Here is a 16,401-nt window from a genome sequence, read left to right as displayed (position 1 = left end):
TTTTGGGGATAGGTAGGTTGTTTGCATTTCTGTTGTATCCTAACACAGTGCTAAGTGTTCTCTATAGATTGGTGTCAGTAGAGAACTATTTACTAATGATTCCAGTCATCTGTTAAAAAACTACTCCCAAACATTTTATCTTAAAACTTTGTGGGTCAGCCATTAGGGGAAGGCTCAGCTGGGCACATCTGCTCCAGTGGCAGTAAGTGGTCACTTGGTTACATGTAGAGGCTGACAGCTGGGCTTGTCCCATAGAGCTTCACTGGCATGGTGGCATTTTGGTGGGGAGTGTTTGCAGGGTGGAGTACCACCTGTCAGTGGCTCTACATGGTCTCTCCAGCAACATGTTCTAGAGCATCAGGCTTCTTTTATGACTGACCAGGAGACCCAGGTGGAAGCTGCGAAGTTTATGACCTGGCCACATTGTTGGTTCAGCTAGAAGGGCAGGGGACTTCTCAAAGGTAGTAGCAAAGAATTTGCAGCCATTGATCATTTTGGTCCACAATGACAAACTGAGGAAGCATTCAGAAGCCTCTGTAGCTATCTTTATTGTCTCTGTTCAGGCACAAGAACAGTGGGGAATAGGCCAGTTCCTGTGTTGTCAGGCATGGTCGAATTGCATATGGTATGGCTGCTAGTTCTAAAACAGGTTTGCAGCTGTCTGGAAATTAAGGTTTTGTGGGGTTTTTTTGGCTGGATATTGAGCTATCCTAGCATAAATCTGGAATAGGTTTCTTAAGTCTTTTATTTACATGCAAAACACCTTTACACAAAGAAGTGTTCCTTGAAAACCATCACAACAGTTTCAGGTGTTGCAAGAACCAGGAGACATAATATACTTGTGGGAAAATGTTAAAAGTTGTCAATGTAGCTGAATTCCTACAGTACTTAATTTTAAAAATCAGATACTCATACAAGATCAGCGGGCTTATATTAAGACAATTGAGAGGCCAAAGAGCCAGGAAAATCCGACTTTTTATTTCTTAAATACTGTGAAGGGGGACGGGAAGGGAGGGAAACGGTCCCCTGATGAGGGAGGGCCATAGAGTGAAGACCTAGGGATCATCAGCAAAGGCCCGATGGGCATTGGGGAAGCGCTGGGGACTGTAGTTGGGGTCTTCCTGCAGTCGCTTTTGTATATCAGACCGGAGCTAAAGTAAGAGAGCAGACAGGTTAGAGAAGCACTGATTCAGCCCCTACGGCCCCAGCAAACACAAAGGAGCTAACACTTCCCCCACCAGCCACACAATGTCAATAACCCATTACTGCATCATTACTGATCCCAGATGCCACTAGGAAAAAACATCAAGCGGTAGCCCCAAACCCACAAGATTATCTCCAGGAATGGAGGGCAGTGGGGGAGACCCTAGCCCAACCCCTCCCACTAGACCATCCCTATTCTGCTTCAAAGTGGGGGCACCTGCTGCCTGTAGCTCTCCTGAACCTCTGGTGCCTCCAGGTCCCGGCTCAGGCTCTCGGGGCTAGTCAGGGGCCGAGCTCCGGCTGCCTTAGCCGCCCGGCTCACGGCCTCTGAGAGAAGCAGCTGGGGGCCCTCACCCTGCATTGTCTGGGGAATAGGGGAGTGAGGAGGGAAAAGAGGATCAGTGTCAGATCCAGTACCACCACCCAGCTCACCCTTTCCATGACTCAACAACTGAGTCTCCACACTAGCAGAGAAAAGGGACATATATATACATAATCCACATGTGGTTTTGACTGCAGAGATGCCTTCCTAATTCTGTTTGGCTCTGGCCAAAAACTGGAGTCTTTGAAAGTGCTTAACTTAATCAAAATAAGAGTGACTGGATGGGTCAAGCCATCCAGGATTCAGTACTCACTAATCCACAAGAGGAAGCCCTCCTTGGGGACAAAGGGCCCAAGTCATGGGTGGATTAGAAAGCTGGGGAACTAAGACAGGACTGCTAGAAGAGACTAAGGTAAGTCTGTGTAACAATTTTGAGCAAGTATGAGTCTTAAAAAGGTTTCCTCCTCATAAGAGGGAAATGAACCGGCTCTAAAGAGTTTGATTCTAAGCATGACGGGAATGTTCATAGAGAGAGACCCCCAGGGAAGAGGTGAACCAACCTTGCGTCTCTTGGCAGGCATACCGCTGAGGTAGGCATCGCTCAGAGGGGGCTGTGGTTTCACCTTCCGTTGGCTCTGAATGTCCTGCTGGATAATAGGGACCCACTCCTGGGGAGAAAAAGGATAGGTAGTAATTTCCCCAACTTTTAGTTGCCTCGCCTCAGTGGATTGCCTCTTGACACTTACTGGGGGCACTGAAGCTGCCCAAGGTTCCGTCTCAGTTGATGTTCCATCCTGTTCATCTCGGGAGCCCCGTTCAGGAGCAGGGGGTGGACCTCGGGACATGGCCTCTTCTGCTGTTGTTCCAGGGGCAGGGGAAGCATTCTCCCTCTGAGAGTCACAAAGCAGGAAGATCCACACTTCAGAATTCTTGGCCTCCAACCCTTCCTCCCCAAGCCTTCCCAGTTCTCCATCTACCATACCTGGCCCCTCAACCTCTCCCTGGTACCTGGGGCTCAGGAGAAGTTCTCTCAGCTCCCTGAACTTCCATTGGCTCCTCAGGAAGTGGCTGTGAAATTGGACAGAGGAGAACAGCACAAAAGGCCCTCTCAGACCTTTCCAGTTTCCTCAAGTCCCTTGACCCCTTGGCCCATGCATCTAGTCCCTTACCTGGGGGGGGTCACCAAATCTGCGGACATATCTAAGGATGGCATCAGGGCCTACAGGCATGTGCTCCAGGACCACCTGAAGCCTCAGTCCCATCATAGTTGTCAGCCAACTCACCAAGGATGGATTCACGCCACGAGACATGCGACGCTGAGGGGAACAAAACACTTTGTATAAAGAACCCTCAATCAGTTTTTGAAAGATAGGTCCAGAGTAATGGCTGGCAGTTTGGAGGAAAAAATGATACTTGCAGGATACTGAAAAGAATAGAAACCTGAATAAGCAAAGGCTAGGGACTGGGGCTGGGTGGTGCTTACAATTCGGCCATTGATGACAGCAGCAAGCTCCATCTGCTGTCCCCCCAAGCAGTGCAGGTTCAGGGCCAGGCATTCAAACAGGCCCTGGTTACACAACTCCAGCAAACGGGCCCCAAATCCCCCATCTGTGGGCAACACACAGGGAGGGAATGCTGGCACTGAGCAGCCCCGCACCTCTAGCACACATCCCTCGCCCTCGCCCAGCCAGCCTGACCTGTGCAGTGCAGCACGTGGGCAGCAATGCCATTAAACTGCTCTTGCAGAAATTCCAGGTTTGTCCGGATAATGTCCACACCTGGCTGAACCTGCACCAAAGACTGAGAGACAAGAAACACAAAGACCCAAAGTCAGGAACCCTGAGGGTTTGGGAATCAAAGAGGTGGGAGCAGGTAACAGAACAGCAGCTACCCTGACCAAAGGAGAGGAGGAAAATGGGGAAGAGTTACTCACAAAACTCTCCCGCACATATTCTTCAAGCCCCGTGATCAACGTGTGAGTTGCCGTCTACGGGAGGGAGAACAAGATTTAGTCCCCACCCCCAAGCCCAACGAGTCCATATTTGGGCTGGGATGGGTCACAGCTTTAGCTGACAGATAAGCAGAGTCAGGAATAAGGAATTAAAGATGGGAAGGCAGGCAAGCTCTGGGGCCCAAGGCCTTCATTTACCCGGATGTTACCAGGTGTGGGTTCCTGGCCACCCAGGTAGTGCTGGTGGAAGAAGGATCGCAGCTGGGGCTGGAGCCGCTGCAGTGGCTGGAAATGTCCATGCAGAAGCATCACCACATCCACCATGGAGAAGTTCTGGCACAGAAGAGAGAGGAGGGCCCCAAAGAATCCTGGCAGCAGGGGCAGAAGTCAGAAGTGGTCTTTACTATCTGGTCTGCTCACCTGCCTCCAACCCACCAGCCAAATCTCACCATGGGAACACCCCATAAACAAAGGCCATCTACCTTCCCCTGGCTGTCCCTTCCTGGAAAAGGCCAAGGCACCCCCCATTATGCTCACCGAGGGCCCCATCAGCCCCAGGCTCAAAGATGTTGCTGGATCCACTGAGGCGTTGTATGAAGGCAGCGATACTTTCACTGCTGCCAGCCCGGGCCCCCAAGGAGCCCAGCAGGGAGCTCAGCACACCCTGAACCACCGAGGTAAAAAACTCTGGTGGCAGACTCTCAGGACCCAGCCCTCCAGGACTCCCTGCACCACCAGAAGGGGACCCTGGTGGGGGCGTGGTCTGCTGCTCTGGGGCAGGGGGTGGTGGTGGGGGTGGTGGAGGGGGTGGAGGGGCCGTCTGTGTTGCCTGGCAAGCAGAAAAGGGATAAAAAACAGAAGATGAGGTAAGAATGAGGAGGACATAAAATGGCATCAGGAGCGCAGAAGCCAACAGGAGTCTGGGAAGATGGAGAGCTATAAGTTCTGGTCTTTACTTCTCAGCACAAAATACTCATGGGTAGGTGCTCCAAAGCAGATTTGATGGGAGGTAGGCTGAGCAACAACCCATCTCTCTGAACAGATTAGATCAGGAAGAGGTGACACTAGTTAGCTGTTCTTCATCTCTCCAAGCCTAGCTTCCCTCATCTCCAAAATGAGAGGATGAGTCAGTGCAATCCCAGGGTTCCTTCCCACCCTAACTTGCCACCAAGGGACTGGAGCACAGTCTGCATAATGCCTGGCTGGGCCAAGGGAGAGGACAGGTGAGGCAAAGGGCAGGCCAGGCACTCACCTGCAAGAAGTCAGTCATGCCCTGCAGGAAGGCAGGAACACCAGGCATTGCTACAGTGATGGTGGGGGAAGCCATGCCAGGCCCTCCAGCCCCTGGCCCTGCAGGCCCCAGCAGGTTCCCCAGGAGCTGAGAAAATTGAAGGTCGGCCGTGGGGGGTGGAGGGGGCGGAGGCTGGGCAGGCCCCCCAGGGGCAGGGCCAGCTGTGGTAGCTGTGTTGGTGGTACCCGCACTGGCTGAAGCAGTAGCAGGGGCTGGAGGTGGAGCCATTCCTGGGGTCCCCTGAGCTGTAGAGACCAAAGGGAAAAAATCAAAATATGAAGAAAAACAAGACACTACAACAGGCCCCCTTTAGGTCTTCCCTGTAGGAAAGCAAAAACCAAGAAAATACGGAGAGAAAGAGGAAGTGCCAGTGAGCAAGCTGAGAAACGGAATATCAGAGCTCAGAGTAGTGAAGATCTCCTTAATCTGAGATGCGAAAGAACGAGGACTCACCCACAAGGACAGGCTGCATAAGAAGCTGCCCCACGAGGCCGCTCACCATCTGGGCCAAAGAGGCATTGGTACCTAGGCCGGCACCCTGCTAGGAAGGAGGGGAAAAGGGGAGGTTTTCAGCCCTGTTATCACCCTAGGAATCTCTCCCCAGACTTGTCCCTACTAGAACACACCCCCAACACCCTTACTCACCAGGGCCCCAGAGACTGGGGGACCCCCAGGATGGGAAGGCCGAGCCTGTGGAGGGGTGGGCCGGGCAATCACCACCCGGGTCGGAGCTGTCGGGAAGCCTGGCACCTGCTGTCCTATGGGTGGCCAAGAGGAGAGACCAAAGAGGGCTGAGGACTGGGCCCTTGCCCGCCAGCCGACGGCATCCACCACTGTGGACCATGCCCCACCACCCAGGCCTCCCCTTCCGGGTCATTACCTGCGGCCGCGGAGGCAACTGCTGCCACCATGGCCTGATGAGTGATCTGGTGGGCGACGGCGTGCATGAACTCAGGGGGCAGGGAGGGCAGCTGGATGAGGGTGGAGCCTGAGGGGCGGGTCTGATGTAGCCTTGAACCTGGACCCCTTCAACCCACCCGCTCGGCCCTACCCCTGCTCTACCCAGAGCTCAGCCTGTTCTAAGGCCCTCACTCTTACCCAGGGTCTGGCCATGACCGGGGGGTCCTAGGGGGCCAGTGGGAGCACTCGGAACTCCACCAGTCTGTGTTCCAGAATCTGCACAGGAAGACAAAGAGAGTGGCCCCAAGATAAGCTGCCTAACTGCATCCTCCTGAGACCAGCTGTCCTTCAAGCCCCCACACCCCTGCCCAGAAAGCCCAACTTTCCCTCCATCTGACAGGGAAGGAGTGCTCCCTTCCCCATGCAAACAAACATCCAAGGACAATGCCATCCCCTCTGCCCCTCCCCACACATGCCAACCAAAGCCTCTGCCCTAGTCCCTCTGCTACCACTGCCAGTCTGGCCTCTCCCTTCCCTACCCTCACCCTGTCTTACCACAGCACCAACCCCACACTCCCTCACCTGCTGCTCTTCTCTACTAGCAGCAAGTGATCCTAACTCACCTTGAATGTTCATGTGCATCATGACCACAGGTTCCACGCTCTGGTGGGATATTCGGATGACCCTTGGGTGGCTGGTGGCTGGTGGGGGAGCTGCTCCTGGGGGAGGAGCCCCCTCCGTTGAGGATTCAACCGTGGTAGAAGAGGGAGCCAGGGACGAGGTCTGCCCAGAACCAGGGGGAGGTGCCTCCGCACCGGGAGTCGGCAGGGGCCGAGTCCCATTCCCCGTCATGGTCACAGTGGTCCCCACATTGATCTGGAGGAGACACACAGATGGGCAGGAGTAAGAAAAACACATAAGCCTAACCCTGAGCACCCTGGGATGAACCTCCAGAGTCAACCTCATCTTTCCTTACTACCTGTTTCCACATACCCACCCCTTCAAACCACCTTTAAACCCTGCAATTACCTCGGGTCATCCCAATAACCTTCCACTGCCCTGCAGGCCAGGTCCCCCCGCTCCGCCCCCCTCAGACCCACCTGGATGGGGATGGCTGCCTGCTGGAGCACCATAGGGGTTGTGTAGTGAGACATGGGCCGGACCACGTGCAGGTGCCGTGGGGGTGCGCAGGCCAGATTGCAGCGCAGGTCAGACAGCGCCACAAAGGTGTTGCCCAGCAGCCGGAGGCTCTCCCCAACCAAGTTGATCAACCGCTGGTCCTCCTCACGGCCCTCGTGCTGTATCCCCAGACCAAACCCAAAAAGAGAAGATTATGCTGGACTCCACCTCTGCTCTAACAATGCAACCATGCCTTTGGACAATGCTAAGTCCCCTAAAGCCTTAATTATATCCTTGGAAATGTTTGTGTAGGTCACATCTTTACAAGCAGACAAAATTTTATAGACATAAAAAGTTTCCTATTAAAGCAAACCATACAGTGTACCCAACAATGCATCTACTAATCTCCTTTACTTCACAAATTTCTTAAATAACTCATCTAGGAGAACGAGAGAACAAAAATAGTGGGTATCAAAGAAAGAGAGAAGATCATTTACGTATCTAGGGGGAAGCCACTCTGATGTAGACAATGCTTTTTTAGGGGTAAAAAATTATCTGTATTTCAGCCTATTCCTTTCTGGGAATACGTGGGACTGAGCGGGATGGGCAGGGGAGTCACAGGGCTCACTCACATTGTTGTTGTAGTCCGTGGTGGCAGCAGCACCCAGAACCTCATAATAGCGCTGTAGGAAGGGCTGGAGGCGGCTCTCCAACCGCTGCAATTCCTGGAGCACCTCAACGTACTCCGCAGGGGAAGGATGGCTGTGGGCAACCATGAGGGCAGGGAGCCAAAGCTTTCCTCCAGCTCCCAACCTTGCCATCAGCAAGGACCACATCTGCCCTGTCTCTCCTGGCCTCCCCAAACCCTGATCCAATCCCTCCTGGACTGTTCCCACCTTCCTCATCGCACAATCCTGTACCTATACTGGTGAGAAACGAACTCAAAAAAGCAATGGGCTCTGTGTGAACTCAGGAGGAGACAGTCTTGACCAACTCAGGCAGCACCATTTGAATTTCCTTGTCCCAAGGAGGTAAGTGCTTCTGCTCAGCTGCCAGTCCCAACCCCATTTACCTACACCAAGAACCCCTCCCTGCCCCCAACATTGTCCCTCCAAGTCACACCTAGAGGTCTCCTCCCCTTCCCATCATACCTTTCCCGGTCCTCACACTTCACTTAGAACCCCCCGCCCCACCCCCAGAGGAGCCCTCTTTCTCTTACTTGGGTGTATTTGTCTCTGGGGCAGGTGTTGGGCCTGCTGGGGCTGAGCCAGAAGGGGTGAGCTCCGGGCTCTGAGCTGGGGTATGCTCCTCCACTTCTTCCGCCTCCATGGGCTCCCGAGGAGGGACTTCACTTTCGACTGGTTCTGATGTTTGAGAGGTCAAGGCTCCTGGCTCCGGGACTGCAGTTGGCATCTGTGGGGGCAGCTGACCCTGATGTGTTTGGGAGCCCCCTCGACACTGAAGATGAGAAAGAGTCAGGATACCAAAGGCAGGATGAGACTGCTGCAGAGGATTACTCAGGTCCAAGGAGACTGAGTAGAGAACGTGTTTTAACTAGGCTCCTCAAAAGCAGGGCTTCATGTTTGTATCTTTGACCTCCTAGCAACTAACATAATACATAGTACAAGACTTGCATAAATTAGGTGCATAATAAATACCTGTAACATATATAAATCACTGACAAAAATAGGGCTTGTGGTTCTCTAACCTTTCTGAGAAAACAGGGAAGGCAATAGGTTGCAGCTCATACCACAAACTAATGAGATTAGGACATCCCAATATTAAATATGATAACTAAAACATTCTTAAAAAATACAAAAACCCCTCAGAATCCTTTCAAACTTTTAATTGAAAAAAAGGAGATACCATGAGACGTATCTGGCAAATCTGAAACAAACTTTCCAGATATCAGGCACCAAGAGAACTTGCAGGGACAAGATAGTCTCACAAAGATACTTTTTCTGCCCAAAAGAATGAAGATTGCAGAGAAGAATCCTGTAGATGTGGCCAGTCGTGCCCCTAGCCCTGGGGCTGGCTGGCCTTACCCACTCACCTCCATGCGAGAAAGTAAGGTCTGTATGTCTCTGATCATGTGCTGGGCCATCACCAGCCGGACCCGGGGCTCACTCTATGAAAAGAGAAGAGACAATCAGGGCAGGTATGAGATGCAGCCACAAGCACCAGTGCCTAATAAAGCAGGTCCCAGCTATCTCCTCAGCCAGGCCCACCCCCAACTCAAGGACTCCTTCTCCCAGATCGCCTTCCCTGACCCTCCCAGGCCCTGTGATACCTGAATTGGGGCCTGTTCCATGTTGATGTGAACATCCACAGCAGAGCCGTCACTCTAAGGAAAGGGTAAGGGAAGTTGCTCTGGGAGAAGCCAAATACTAAGGCCCCCACACCTCCAACTCATTCTCTGAAGCTCCACCCCCTTTTCCCTTCAAAGATCAAGGCCAATATCAAACCACAAGGCCTTCCAAAACCAATTTAAAATCTGAGACACCTGTCTTAGGAGCACCCTGGTGCTATCGTAACCACATCTACCATTCCCCACAAAAGCCCTCCCATGTGGAACCCAAGCTTACAGGAAGATTGAAGGTTCCAACCATGACATAGCTGTTGGCATTCCGGTCATGAACAGAGGACCCAGGACCCCGAGTACCAGGTGGAGGTCCCCCACCATGGGTGGCTGAGGGAGACCCTGTCCCAGAAGATGCCCCAGAAGAAGGGAGCTGAGTCTGAGGAGGAGCCCGTTCCACCAGGTGGATAACCTTTCCCCCAACATCTACAGGAAAGAAAACACACAGCAAGACATTGTATGATCAGGTAAACCCATGGCCTCAGCCCATCCAGCTGCACAGAAGCCTTAAACTCTGACTGTCCTCTCCCACACCCTTACTGTATTCTTGGAGCTTTTTATCATCCTGTAGAACTCGCCCCTGGTAGATGAGCCGCTGTTTCTCAGAGGGGATACTGACAGAGGCAGCAATGTGCTCCTTAAACTCTTTAACATTCATCTGGAAGAATGAAGAGATAAGGATAGAAATCAGGGAATGTAAGAAAAACAGGAAGGACTGCTGACTTATCAAGGTGAGGGGTAAAAACTATTTTTTTTGGTGATTTATGACACCAGCCATTTGTTTCAATTGTGAGGTAATTATTGTGCAAAGCCCTGAGCTGAGATGACACCTTCCAAAGTAGAGACAATAAACTTAGTGAAGCTCAGGTTATATGCCCAGGTGAGAATTACATGACTGAGAAACAGAAAAGCCAACTCTCATTCCTCTCTCCCTCTGTCTGGCTCCCAAGGGAATGTGTGTCCAGAGCTATCAGTGACCCCTCCCCAAACAAAATGATACCACAGACTACCCTATAATCTCAAAGATAAAAGTAAGACAATGAAGATGGGGTGGGGAAATCAGGTTAAGAGAGGAAGACCCAAGCAAGGAGGAGGTTAGAAAGAAAAACATTTTTCCTAAACAACTTGGGAAGTACCAGGGTGTTTACATGCATCACACCAGAAAAGTCTATATGGCTTCCTTAGACACTACATGTAATACCATGTTTTAAAAACCCACAGACCAACCCATTCGAGATTTTGTCTCCAAGTGTTACAAAATTAAAGGTACAGCTGTGTCCATGGCATTAAACTTGAGATTAAAATTATGCTACAAACAGTCATAATTCCTACTCAACGGCTTATTGAACAATTCCTGCATTGTGGGGTCTAATTTCTAGTCTTAAAAACAGAGGACAGGCTTGGCCAATTTTTGCTTTCAAACACACTTGTGCTTCGGGTCTGTGTGTTTTGTTTCTCCTTTGAGCTGGGGTCCATCTGCAATGTTGGTCTACAGATTCCTTCTTTCTCTGTATTTTCCTCTGTACTGAGTTCTACAGAGAAGGTAATTGCCTCCTCTGCCTCACTTAACAGAAACATCAGAAAACGTTCTGTCTAGAATATGAACAAATAAATTAAAGAAAAAAATCTGAGCCCCAGAAAATCAGACTCTCAGGCTCAAAGCCTACAAAAGAGGTAATCAGTGTCTTCCAAACGTGCTAGGATCTCACCTGGGCCCCCACAATAAAGGTTCGAGTCTGAGAGTCCAGGGTCTTCACCAGCACCTCCAGGCTGTCAGGCTCCTCCACAGCGGTACTGGTACTATCACTGGGCTCCATGGCCGACAGCTATCTAGGGAAGAATGCAGGAAGACAGGGAGGGAGGCCCGCTGTCGCCCGGACCAGATTTTATATTCCCGGAAGCCTCCCCGGCCTGAATCCCCGTCCGAATACCTAGAAAGTTTCTCCGACAAAAGCACACGCCCGCACACCTTCCCGCATCCCCCTTCTGATTGTGGGGCACAAGGAGAGAAACACAAAGGGCAAGAGACCGACAGCATAGAGAGCTGGAAGACGGGGCGGTGGGAGGGGCTCCACGATGCCTATCACCATAAGACAGGACCAGTAGGGATAAGAAGCAGGGGAGGAAGGAGGCACGAGACTAAGAGTGTCATCACCGGTCGCGCTAGAAAAAGGGCCCCACAGGTCAGCAAACCCTGGGACAACGCGAGAGTGGGGGTCGCTCCAGACACTGCGGAGAAAGTGGCTTCGCGCACGCGCGCCACGCCCATCGAACCCGCCTAAGTCACGACCCACCGGAGACCGCGGACATTCACGGGAAACGGAACGGCTAGCTGTGTGCACTCTTCCGCCCTCCCTTGGTGCTCCAGCAGAGCGGCGTAATCAACACACAACCAAGCACACGCACGTGTGTTGTACACACACGCACACCACCTCGCGGCTCCGCCCCTGTCTTCCCCCGCGGTACCGTCACTTCCGGCCTGCCCAACCTGCTACCGACGGCAACTTCCGTTTCCCTGATAGTATTAGGGGCTCGCGAGGCGGCACTTCTGGCTCCCCAAGGCCCCCAAGCCTTCCTTTTGTGGGGCTCGACGAGAAAGTCCACGGCCCCAAACAGAGTGAATCCCTGGGGGCGAGACGGACCGGGGCCGGCCTAGATGGGAGGGAGCCGAATACCCCGAGGAGCCGCCGCCGCCGTCTCCGGGGGACCGTACTGCGCCTGCGTGCGTCGCATTACGCATGCGTACACACTTAAGCACCACCCCCCCCCACCCCTCCTGCGCGGTTCAAGTTTCCTGTTCGCGCGCGAGCCGTAAAAGGCTGAGGTGGCCGCTATAAATGCCTGAAAAGAGATTACCAGATGGCTCTCTATGAATGCCTCGAGCGATACTTTGGACAGTTGTATGGATCTTGGAGTCTGGGGACTAGGGGTTATGCCTCGTTAATCTATGTCAGAGTCCTGGCAGGCGGAGATTTTGAGGCGGCACTGCTCTAGCCACCTAAAACTCTGCTTTCCTCTCACTATCGCCCTGGTCGCGCTCTTCCTTCTGCGGCCCCGAAAGTCACCCTTTCTGTAGGCGGTTGGGGGCGGCTCGCGCGCTACCTATTCTACGTGCTGCCGCGTCGTTTGGCGGGACCTCGACGCTGCCTGGAGGGCGTTTCGTGGGATGCGAGCGCCATGTTCCTCACTGGCAGTGCACGACCGAGGGGACACGGCATATTTTTCAGAAGCTGTGGATCCTTTCAGGATTTGTGTCAAAGAAAGGAACGCCTCCGAATTTGGGAATTGGGAGCAAGTGGAGTCAGACTGGACCGAACGACGAGACTCTGACCCTAAGGAATTGAAGAGGCAGTCAAGGGACTTCGGCAGGCCCGGGGGGTGGGATTATCGCCCGTCTGTGCCCTACCCCCGAACAAGGTCTTCGGCCCTGCGCCTCTGCGACCCCTCCAGCAAGGCCTGTCGCTGCCAGGGTGCCAGCCTGCGCTGCCCAGCCTTCCCAGAATCCGAAGTTTTTATATACATAAGTTCTAATACTGTTTCAATTAAGAGTTTAATAAACATTTGTTTAGTGAGCATTTACTTTGTGCCAGCCAACATGCCAACAGTTTTACGTACCGTTGTCATAGTTAAGCCTTTCTACATCCGAGATAGTACATCCGTTTTATAGGTGAGTATACTTAGACGAACATTAAAGTGGCGGAAAGAACTGATAATCAAATCTAGGCCTGCCAGATTTAGGGTCAAGCACTTCTACTTTGCTGCCCCAATAAATTAGTGTGTTTTTATTTTTTATTATAAAATATTTCAAACACACCCCGAAGTAGGATTAGTATCATGAAGTCATATATATCACCTAGATTATTTTTTGTTTTGTTTTAACTATATCACAAACCTATAGCAAGTCTCACCTCTCGGGACAAATTTTTGGGGGCAGTTCTTGGGTTATGAAACTATTAAGGATGCCCCTTTCACTGCATTAACTTCCACCCACTTGGCATTACCCAATTACTGCCTCTTGACAACTTTCCTTACCTCCTATTAAGAACTTAGTACCCATCAGAAACTGTAAAAAGTGTGAATGTTACTATTAATTGTAGTGGATTTTTACTTTGGACTTAATGCGCAGGCTTTTGCTAAGGGCTTTAGTTGTATTTCATTCAATCATATGAGACTGACAATTTGCCCATTTTACAGATGAAGAAAGCAGGCAGAGATCAATAAAACTGCCCAGCATCTAAGCAGTGTTGTGTTTGAACCCAGGACTGCCTGACACCAAAGTCTTAACCACTAGATGATAAAGCCCCTTATTTGGGAATAAACATTGAACGAGTGCACTTACTTAAGTGCCAGCAAACTTTTCCAGAATGTATATGCATTGTTTCCCCAATTATAACAAACTCCTTTAGAGAGAAAGCCTCCCACCCAGTATGTCTCACTGCCTGGTTCATACCCGTTCTAAAGCACCTAGGTTGTATTGCAATGATTTGTTTATACAGCCAGTTTTCCCAAGACTGATTTCTTCAGGGCCGGGGATTGTCTTGTCTTGAAGTCCCTAGGCCTTAGTCAGTTGCTGACAAACAGCTGGGACTCAAGTTTGCTAAGTGAATGAATGAAATCAAGCAGCCTCTCCAATGCTGCACAGAACAGCAGATACGGCTCAGCTAAGGGTTGAAAGGCCAAACGCTTCTACCTGAAGAGCTCAGTTCTCATAACTCCTGAGAAACCCTGGACATTTTAGGGTGTATTGTGGGACATATTAGGGTGTATTGTGGACTGGTTGCATCTAGAGAAGGGGGAGGAAGGCCAAAACACTAAGTAATCCTGGCTTGGGTTGGAAAACAAGGTTGAAGTTACTCATTAGCAGGTGAAAGGGTCAAGAGTCAAGGCAAGGGGGCTGGAAACACAGTGGACTGAGCAGCCAGCAGAGGAGAGAGAGCAGTGCAGGCACAAGCCACCCCACACACCAGTTCCCTCCTGCCTGAAGATGTTCCACCAAATTTGGGCAGCTCTGCTCTACCTCTATGGCATTCTCCTTGACTCCATATACCAGTGCCCTGAGCACAGTCAACTGACAACTCTGGGAGTGGATGGGAAAGAGGTATGGACTGAGAATAGGGGATGTCTATAGTAGAGGCTCTGAGGGATTCAGTTGGGTGACTTGGGATGACCAGAAGCCACATGGGGAGAGGTGGGGAAGAAGACAGTGTGAGTATTGTGATGAAGAAAGCAAGGAGAAAAACTTTAGTTCTGCAGCTTTCAATGTGGAGACATGGTAGAATTGAATGGGGTGGGGGTGGGGGCTTCCCAAGTCACTGATAACTCCTTGTCATGGATCTCACCCCCAGCTGCAAAGAAGAAAGCAGCCAACACCTCAGCCCTTAAGTCTTAGTGTCCTGACAGTTTGCTCCTCAAATTGTCTCTCCAGTTCCCAGAGCCCCACCTGGGTCGGTGGTACTTTATCGCAGGCGCAGCTCCCACCAGGCAGGAATTGGCAACTTTTGACTCTGTGGACAACATTGTCTTCAACATGGCTACTGGCTCTGCCCCGAGGCAGCTCCAGCTTAGTGCTACCATCCGCACGTGAGTGATGATGAGGCAGAGGCACCAGTGGGTGTGGTCTCTTGCCCAAAGTGTGAGCATTCATCCACAAAGACTTGAACTCTTGGCTGGTACCTCCACTATTCTTGGCTCACTGAGTTCAATAGCTCTATTTCCATCTGGAAAGAGAAAGCTAGGCCTAACCATTCTTTGGTAGTTTGAAACCCAAGGGGATGCAGGCTTCAAGGAGGAATAAGATGGAATAAATGGAGGATGGGACTATGTGGTTGGGGTGTCTCTAAATCTCTCCTCCGTGCCACCATCACCTCTGCAGGAAAAATGGGATCTGTGTGCCCCGGAAGTGGATCTACCACATGACTGACAGGAGCACCGATCTCAGCACTGAAGGTTGGTTCCCTCCAGCCCCCGCCCTCCCCGTGTCCTCTGGGCTTGCTTGGTTTTGCATCTCTGTCCTCAACCCCTGCCCCCACCCACCCTGACAGGCCGCCCTGACATGAAAACGAAGCTCTTCTCCAGCACATGCCCAGGTGGAATCATGTTGAAAGAGATGGGCCAGGGTTACCAGCGTTTCCTCTTCTACAGTGAGTGGGGATGCAAGGCAGGAAGGGCCGGAGGGAAACAAGGGAAGGCAAGAAAGCCCCTTACTCTGAGCCCCTTGACATCATCCCAAGAAGGGGTGAGCATGACCATGAGGTACTCACGAGGGTGGAGCTGAGAAGCAGGGGTTTTGACTGGCCTGCCTTTCCAGATCGCTCGCCACACCCTCCTGAGAAGTGCATGGAGGAATTCCAGTCCCTGACCTCCTGCCTGGATTCCAAGGCCTTCTTACTGACTCCCAGGAATCAAGGTGAGGGGTTAAAGTCCCACAGAAGAAGACTAGGACTAAACAAGTCTTCTGGGAGTGCTGGATGAAAGGGGGCTCATGTAATGTCACCAGAGGGCATGGCCAAAGACTGGGATTCACCTGAGGGAGTCAGGATGGGCTCTGAGCTACTCACAAGAGGGATTTCTGAGTTCAAAGTGGATAAAGGAGGCCAAGGGTCAGACATGGAGAGAAAATGACACAGTGAAATGAAGGAACACATTATCTACCACCCCGTTACCACCAACCTTGCTCCTCTCCATGGTCTTCCTTCCTTTCCATCCTTTTCTCTTTTCTCTCTCCTCCCACCACAGAGGCCTGTGAGCTGTCCAGCAACTGACCTGTGGCTACATCTGTGCCCCTAGACAGATACTGTGGGAGCAGAGATTGTAGTGGGGGGAAAAGGTGGAAACTCCCAACTTCCTTTCAAGAATAATAAAGATAATTTTTCAATCTTCATTTCATTCTGAGGTTAGTCTCCAGACATCAATCCCACTCCCCCCATTCCAGGACTCCCCCTGGAAACACTACCACATAACCCCCCAGTTGGATGGCGTCAGGAAGGACACTGAGTGACAGTAACTCTTACTTTGTAATAGTATATTTAGAATTAGGTGTGACATTTATTGCTGAATGAGCAAACCCCTAACCACTGAGTGGGGACTGCAAGCTCCAGTGCTCCCCCCCCACTGCCTATCAGAATTGCCAGCCCCTCTGAGCTGGCCCTCCTGCCAATACTGCCACTCCCTCTGGCTCCTGTGAAAACCTAGATCCTCCCTGCAGGCTCCCTGTCACCTGTCGGCCCCAATCAACCTGCCTTGCAGCCCACTCTCCC

The 16,401-nt window shown here is 51.6% G+C and overlaps 2 protein-coding genes across 15 annotated transcripts; one reads left to right on the top strand and one right to left on the bottom strand.

Annotated features, from left to right (window-relative positions):
- Positions 1-955: 955 nt before the first annotated feature.
- BAG6 (BAG cochaperone 6) lies at positions 956-11,862 on the bottom strand. 14 transcript variants are annotated; one of them, XM_037843507.1, is made up of 26 exons: positions 11,612-11,862; positions 10,855-10,975; positions 9,686-9,803; positions 9,372-9,571; positions 9,077-9,130; positions 8,840-8,914; positions 8,006-8,244; positions 7,419-7,548; positions 6,768-6,965; positions 6,291-6,543; positions 5,866-5,943; positions 5,648-5,755; positions 5,413-5,525; positions 5,221-5,308; positions 4,729-5,012; positions 4,014-4,305; positions 3,675-3,844; positions 3,459-3,512; positions 3,223-3,325; positions 3,009-3,133; positions 2,695-2,841; positions 2,534-2,593; positions 2,272-2,415; positions 2,086-2,193; positions 1,421-1,567; positions 956-1,151 (listed from the first exon to the last, which is right to left on the bottom strand). In XM_037843507.1, the coding sequence occupies exons 2-26, from the start codon at positions 10,960-10,962 to the stop codon at positions 1,056-1,058; spliced, it is 3,492 nt and encodes a 1,163-aa protein (XP_037699435.1). In that variant the 5' UTR covers positions 10,963-10,975; positions 11,612-11,862; the 3' UTR covers positions 956-1,055. The 14 variants fall into 14 exon arrangements, with proteins under 14 accessions (XP_037699435.1, XP_037699437.1, XP_037699434.1 ...); XM_037843509.1 differs by having other exon boundaries at positions 10,855-10,971; XM_037843506.1 differs by having other exon boundaries at positions 11,634-11,862.
- A 1,986-nt stretch (positions 11,863-13,848) lies between these two features.
- On the top strand, positions 13,849-16,018 carry APOM (apolipoprotein M). Its single transcript, XM_037844035.1, has 6 exons — positions 13,849-14,243; positions 14,571-14,725; positions 15,018-15,091; positions 15,187-15,285; positions 15,453-15,551; positions 15,881-16,018. The coding sequence occupies exons 1-6, from the start codon at positions 14,130-14,132 to the stop codon at positions 15,904-15,906; spliced, it is 567 nt and encodes a 188-aa protein (XP_037699963.1). The 5' UTR covers positions 13,849-14,129; the 3' UTR covers positions 15,907-16,018.
- Positions 16,019-16,401: the final 383 nt, after the last annotated feature.

The sequence above is a fragment of the Choloepus didactylus genome, chromosome 7 (assembly GCF_015220235.1).
Source record: "Choloepus didactylus isolate mChoDid1 chromosome 7, mChoDid1.pri, whole genome shotgun sequence".
Lineage (NCBI taxonomy): Eukaryota > Metazoa > Chordata > Mammalia > Pilosa > Megalonychidae > Choloepus > Choloepus didactylus.
The sequence above is the reverse complement of the archived record's forward strand: the minus strand, read 5'-3'. Positions and strand labels throughout refer to the sequence as shown.

Excerpts from the sequence above, each read along its gene's own strand:
- BAG6 (XM_037843507.1), bottom strand. The coding sequence starts at position 10,962 with ATGGAGCCCAGTGATAGTACCAGTACCGCTGTGGAGGAGCCTGACAGC. Across the intron at positions 7,549-8,005 it reads CCAGAGACAAATACACCCAA|CCATCCTTCCCCTGCGGAGT; the intron begins GTAAGAGAAAGA and ends GGTTGCCCACAG. Across the intron at positions 5,013-5,220 it reads TATGCAGCCTGTCCTTGTGG|CTCAGGGGACCCCAGGAATG; the intron begins GTGAGTCCTCGT and ends TGGTCTCTACAG.
- APOM (XM_037844035.1), top strand. The coding sequence starts at position 14,130 with ATGTTCCACCAAATTTGGGCAGCTCTGCTCTACCTCTATGGCATTCTC. Across the intron at positions 14,726-15,017 it reads CTTAGTGCTACCATCCGCAC|GAAAAATGGGATCTGTGTGC; the intron begins GTGAGTGATGAT and ends TCACCTCTGCAG. Across the intron at positions 15,552-15,880 it reads ACTGACTCCCAGGAATCAAG|AGGCCTGTGAGCTGTCCAGC; the intron begins GTGAGGGGTTAA and ends CTCCCACCACAG.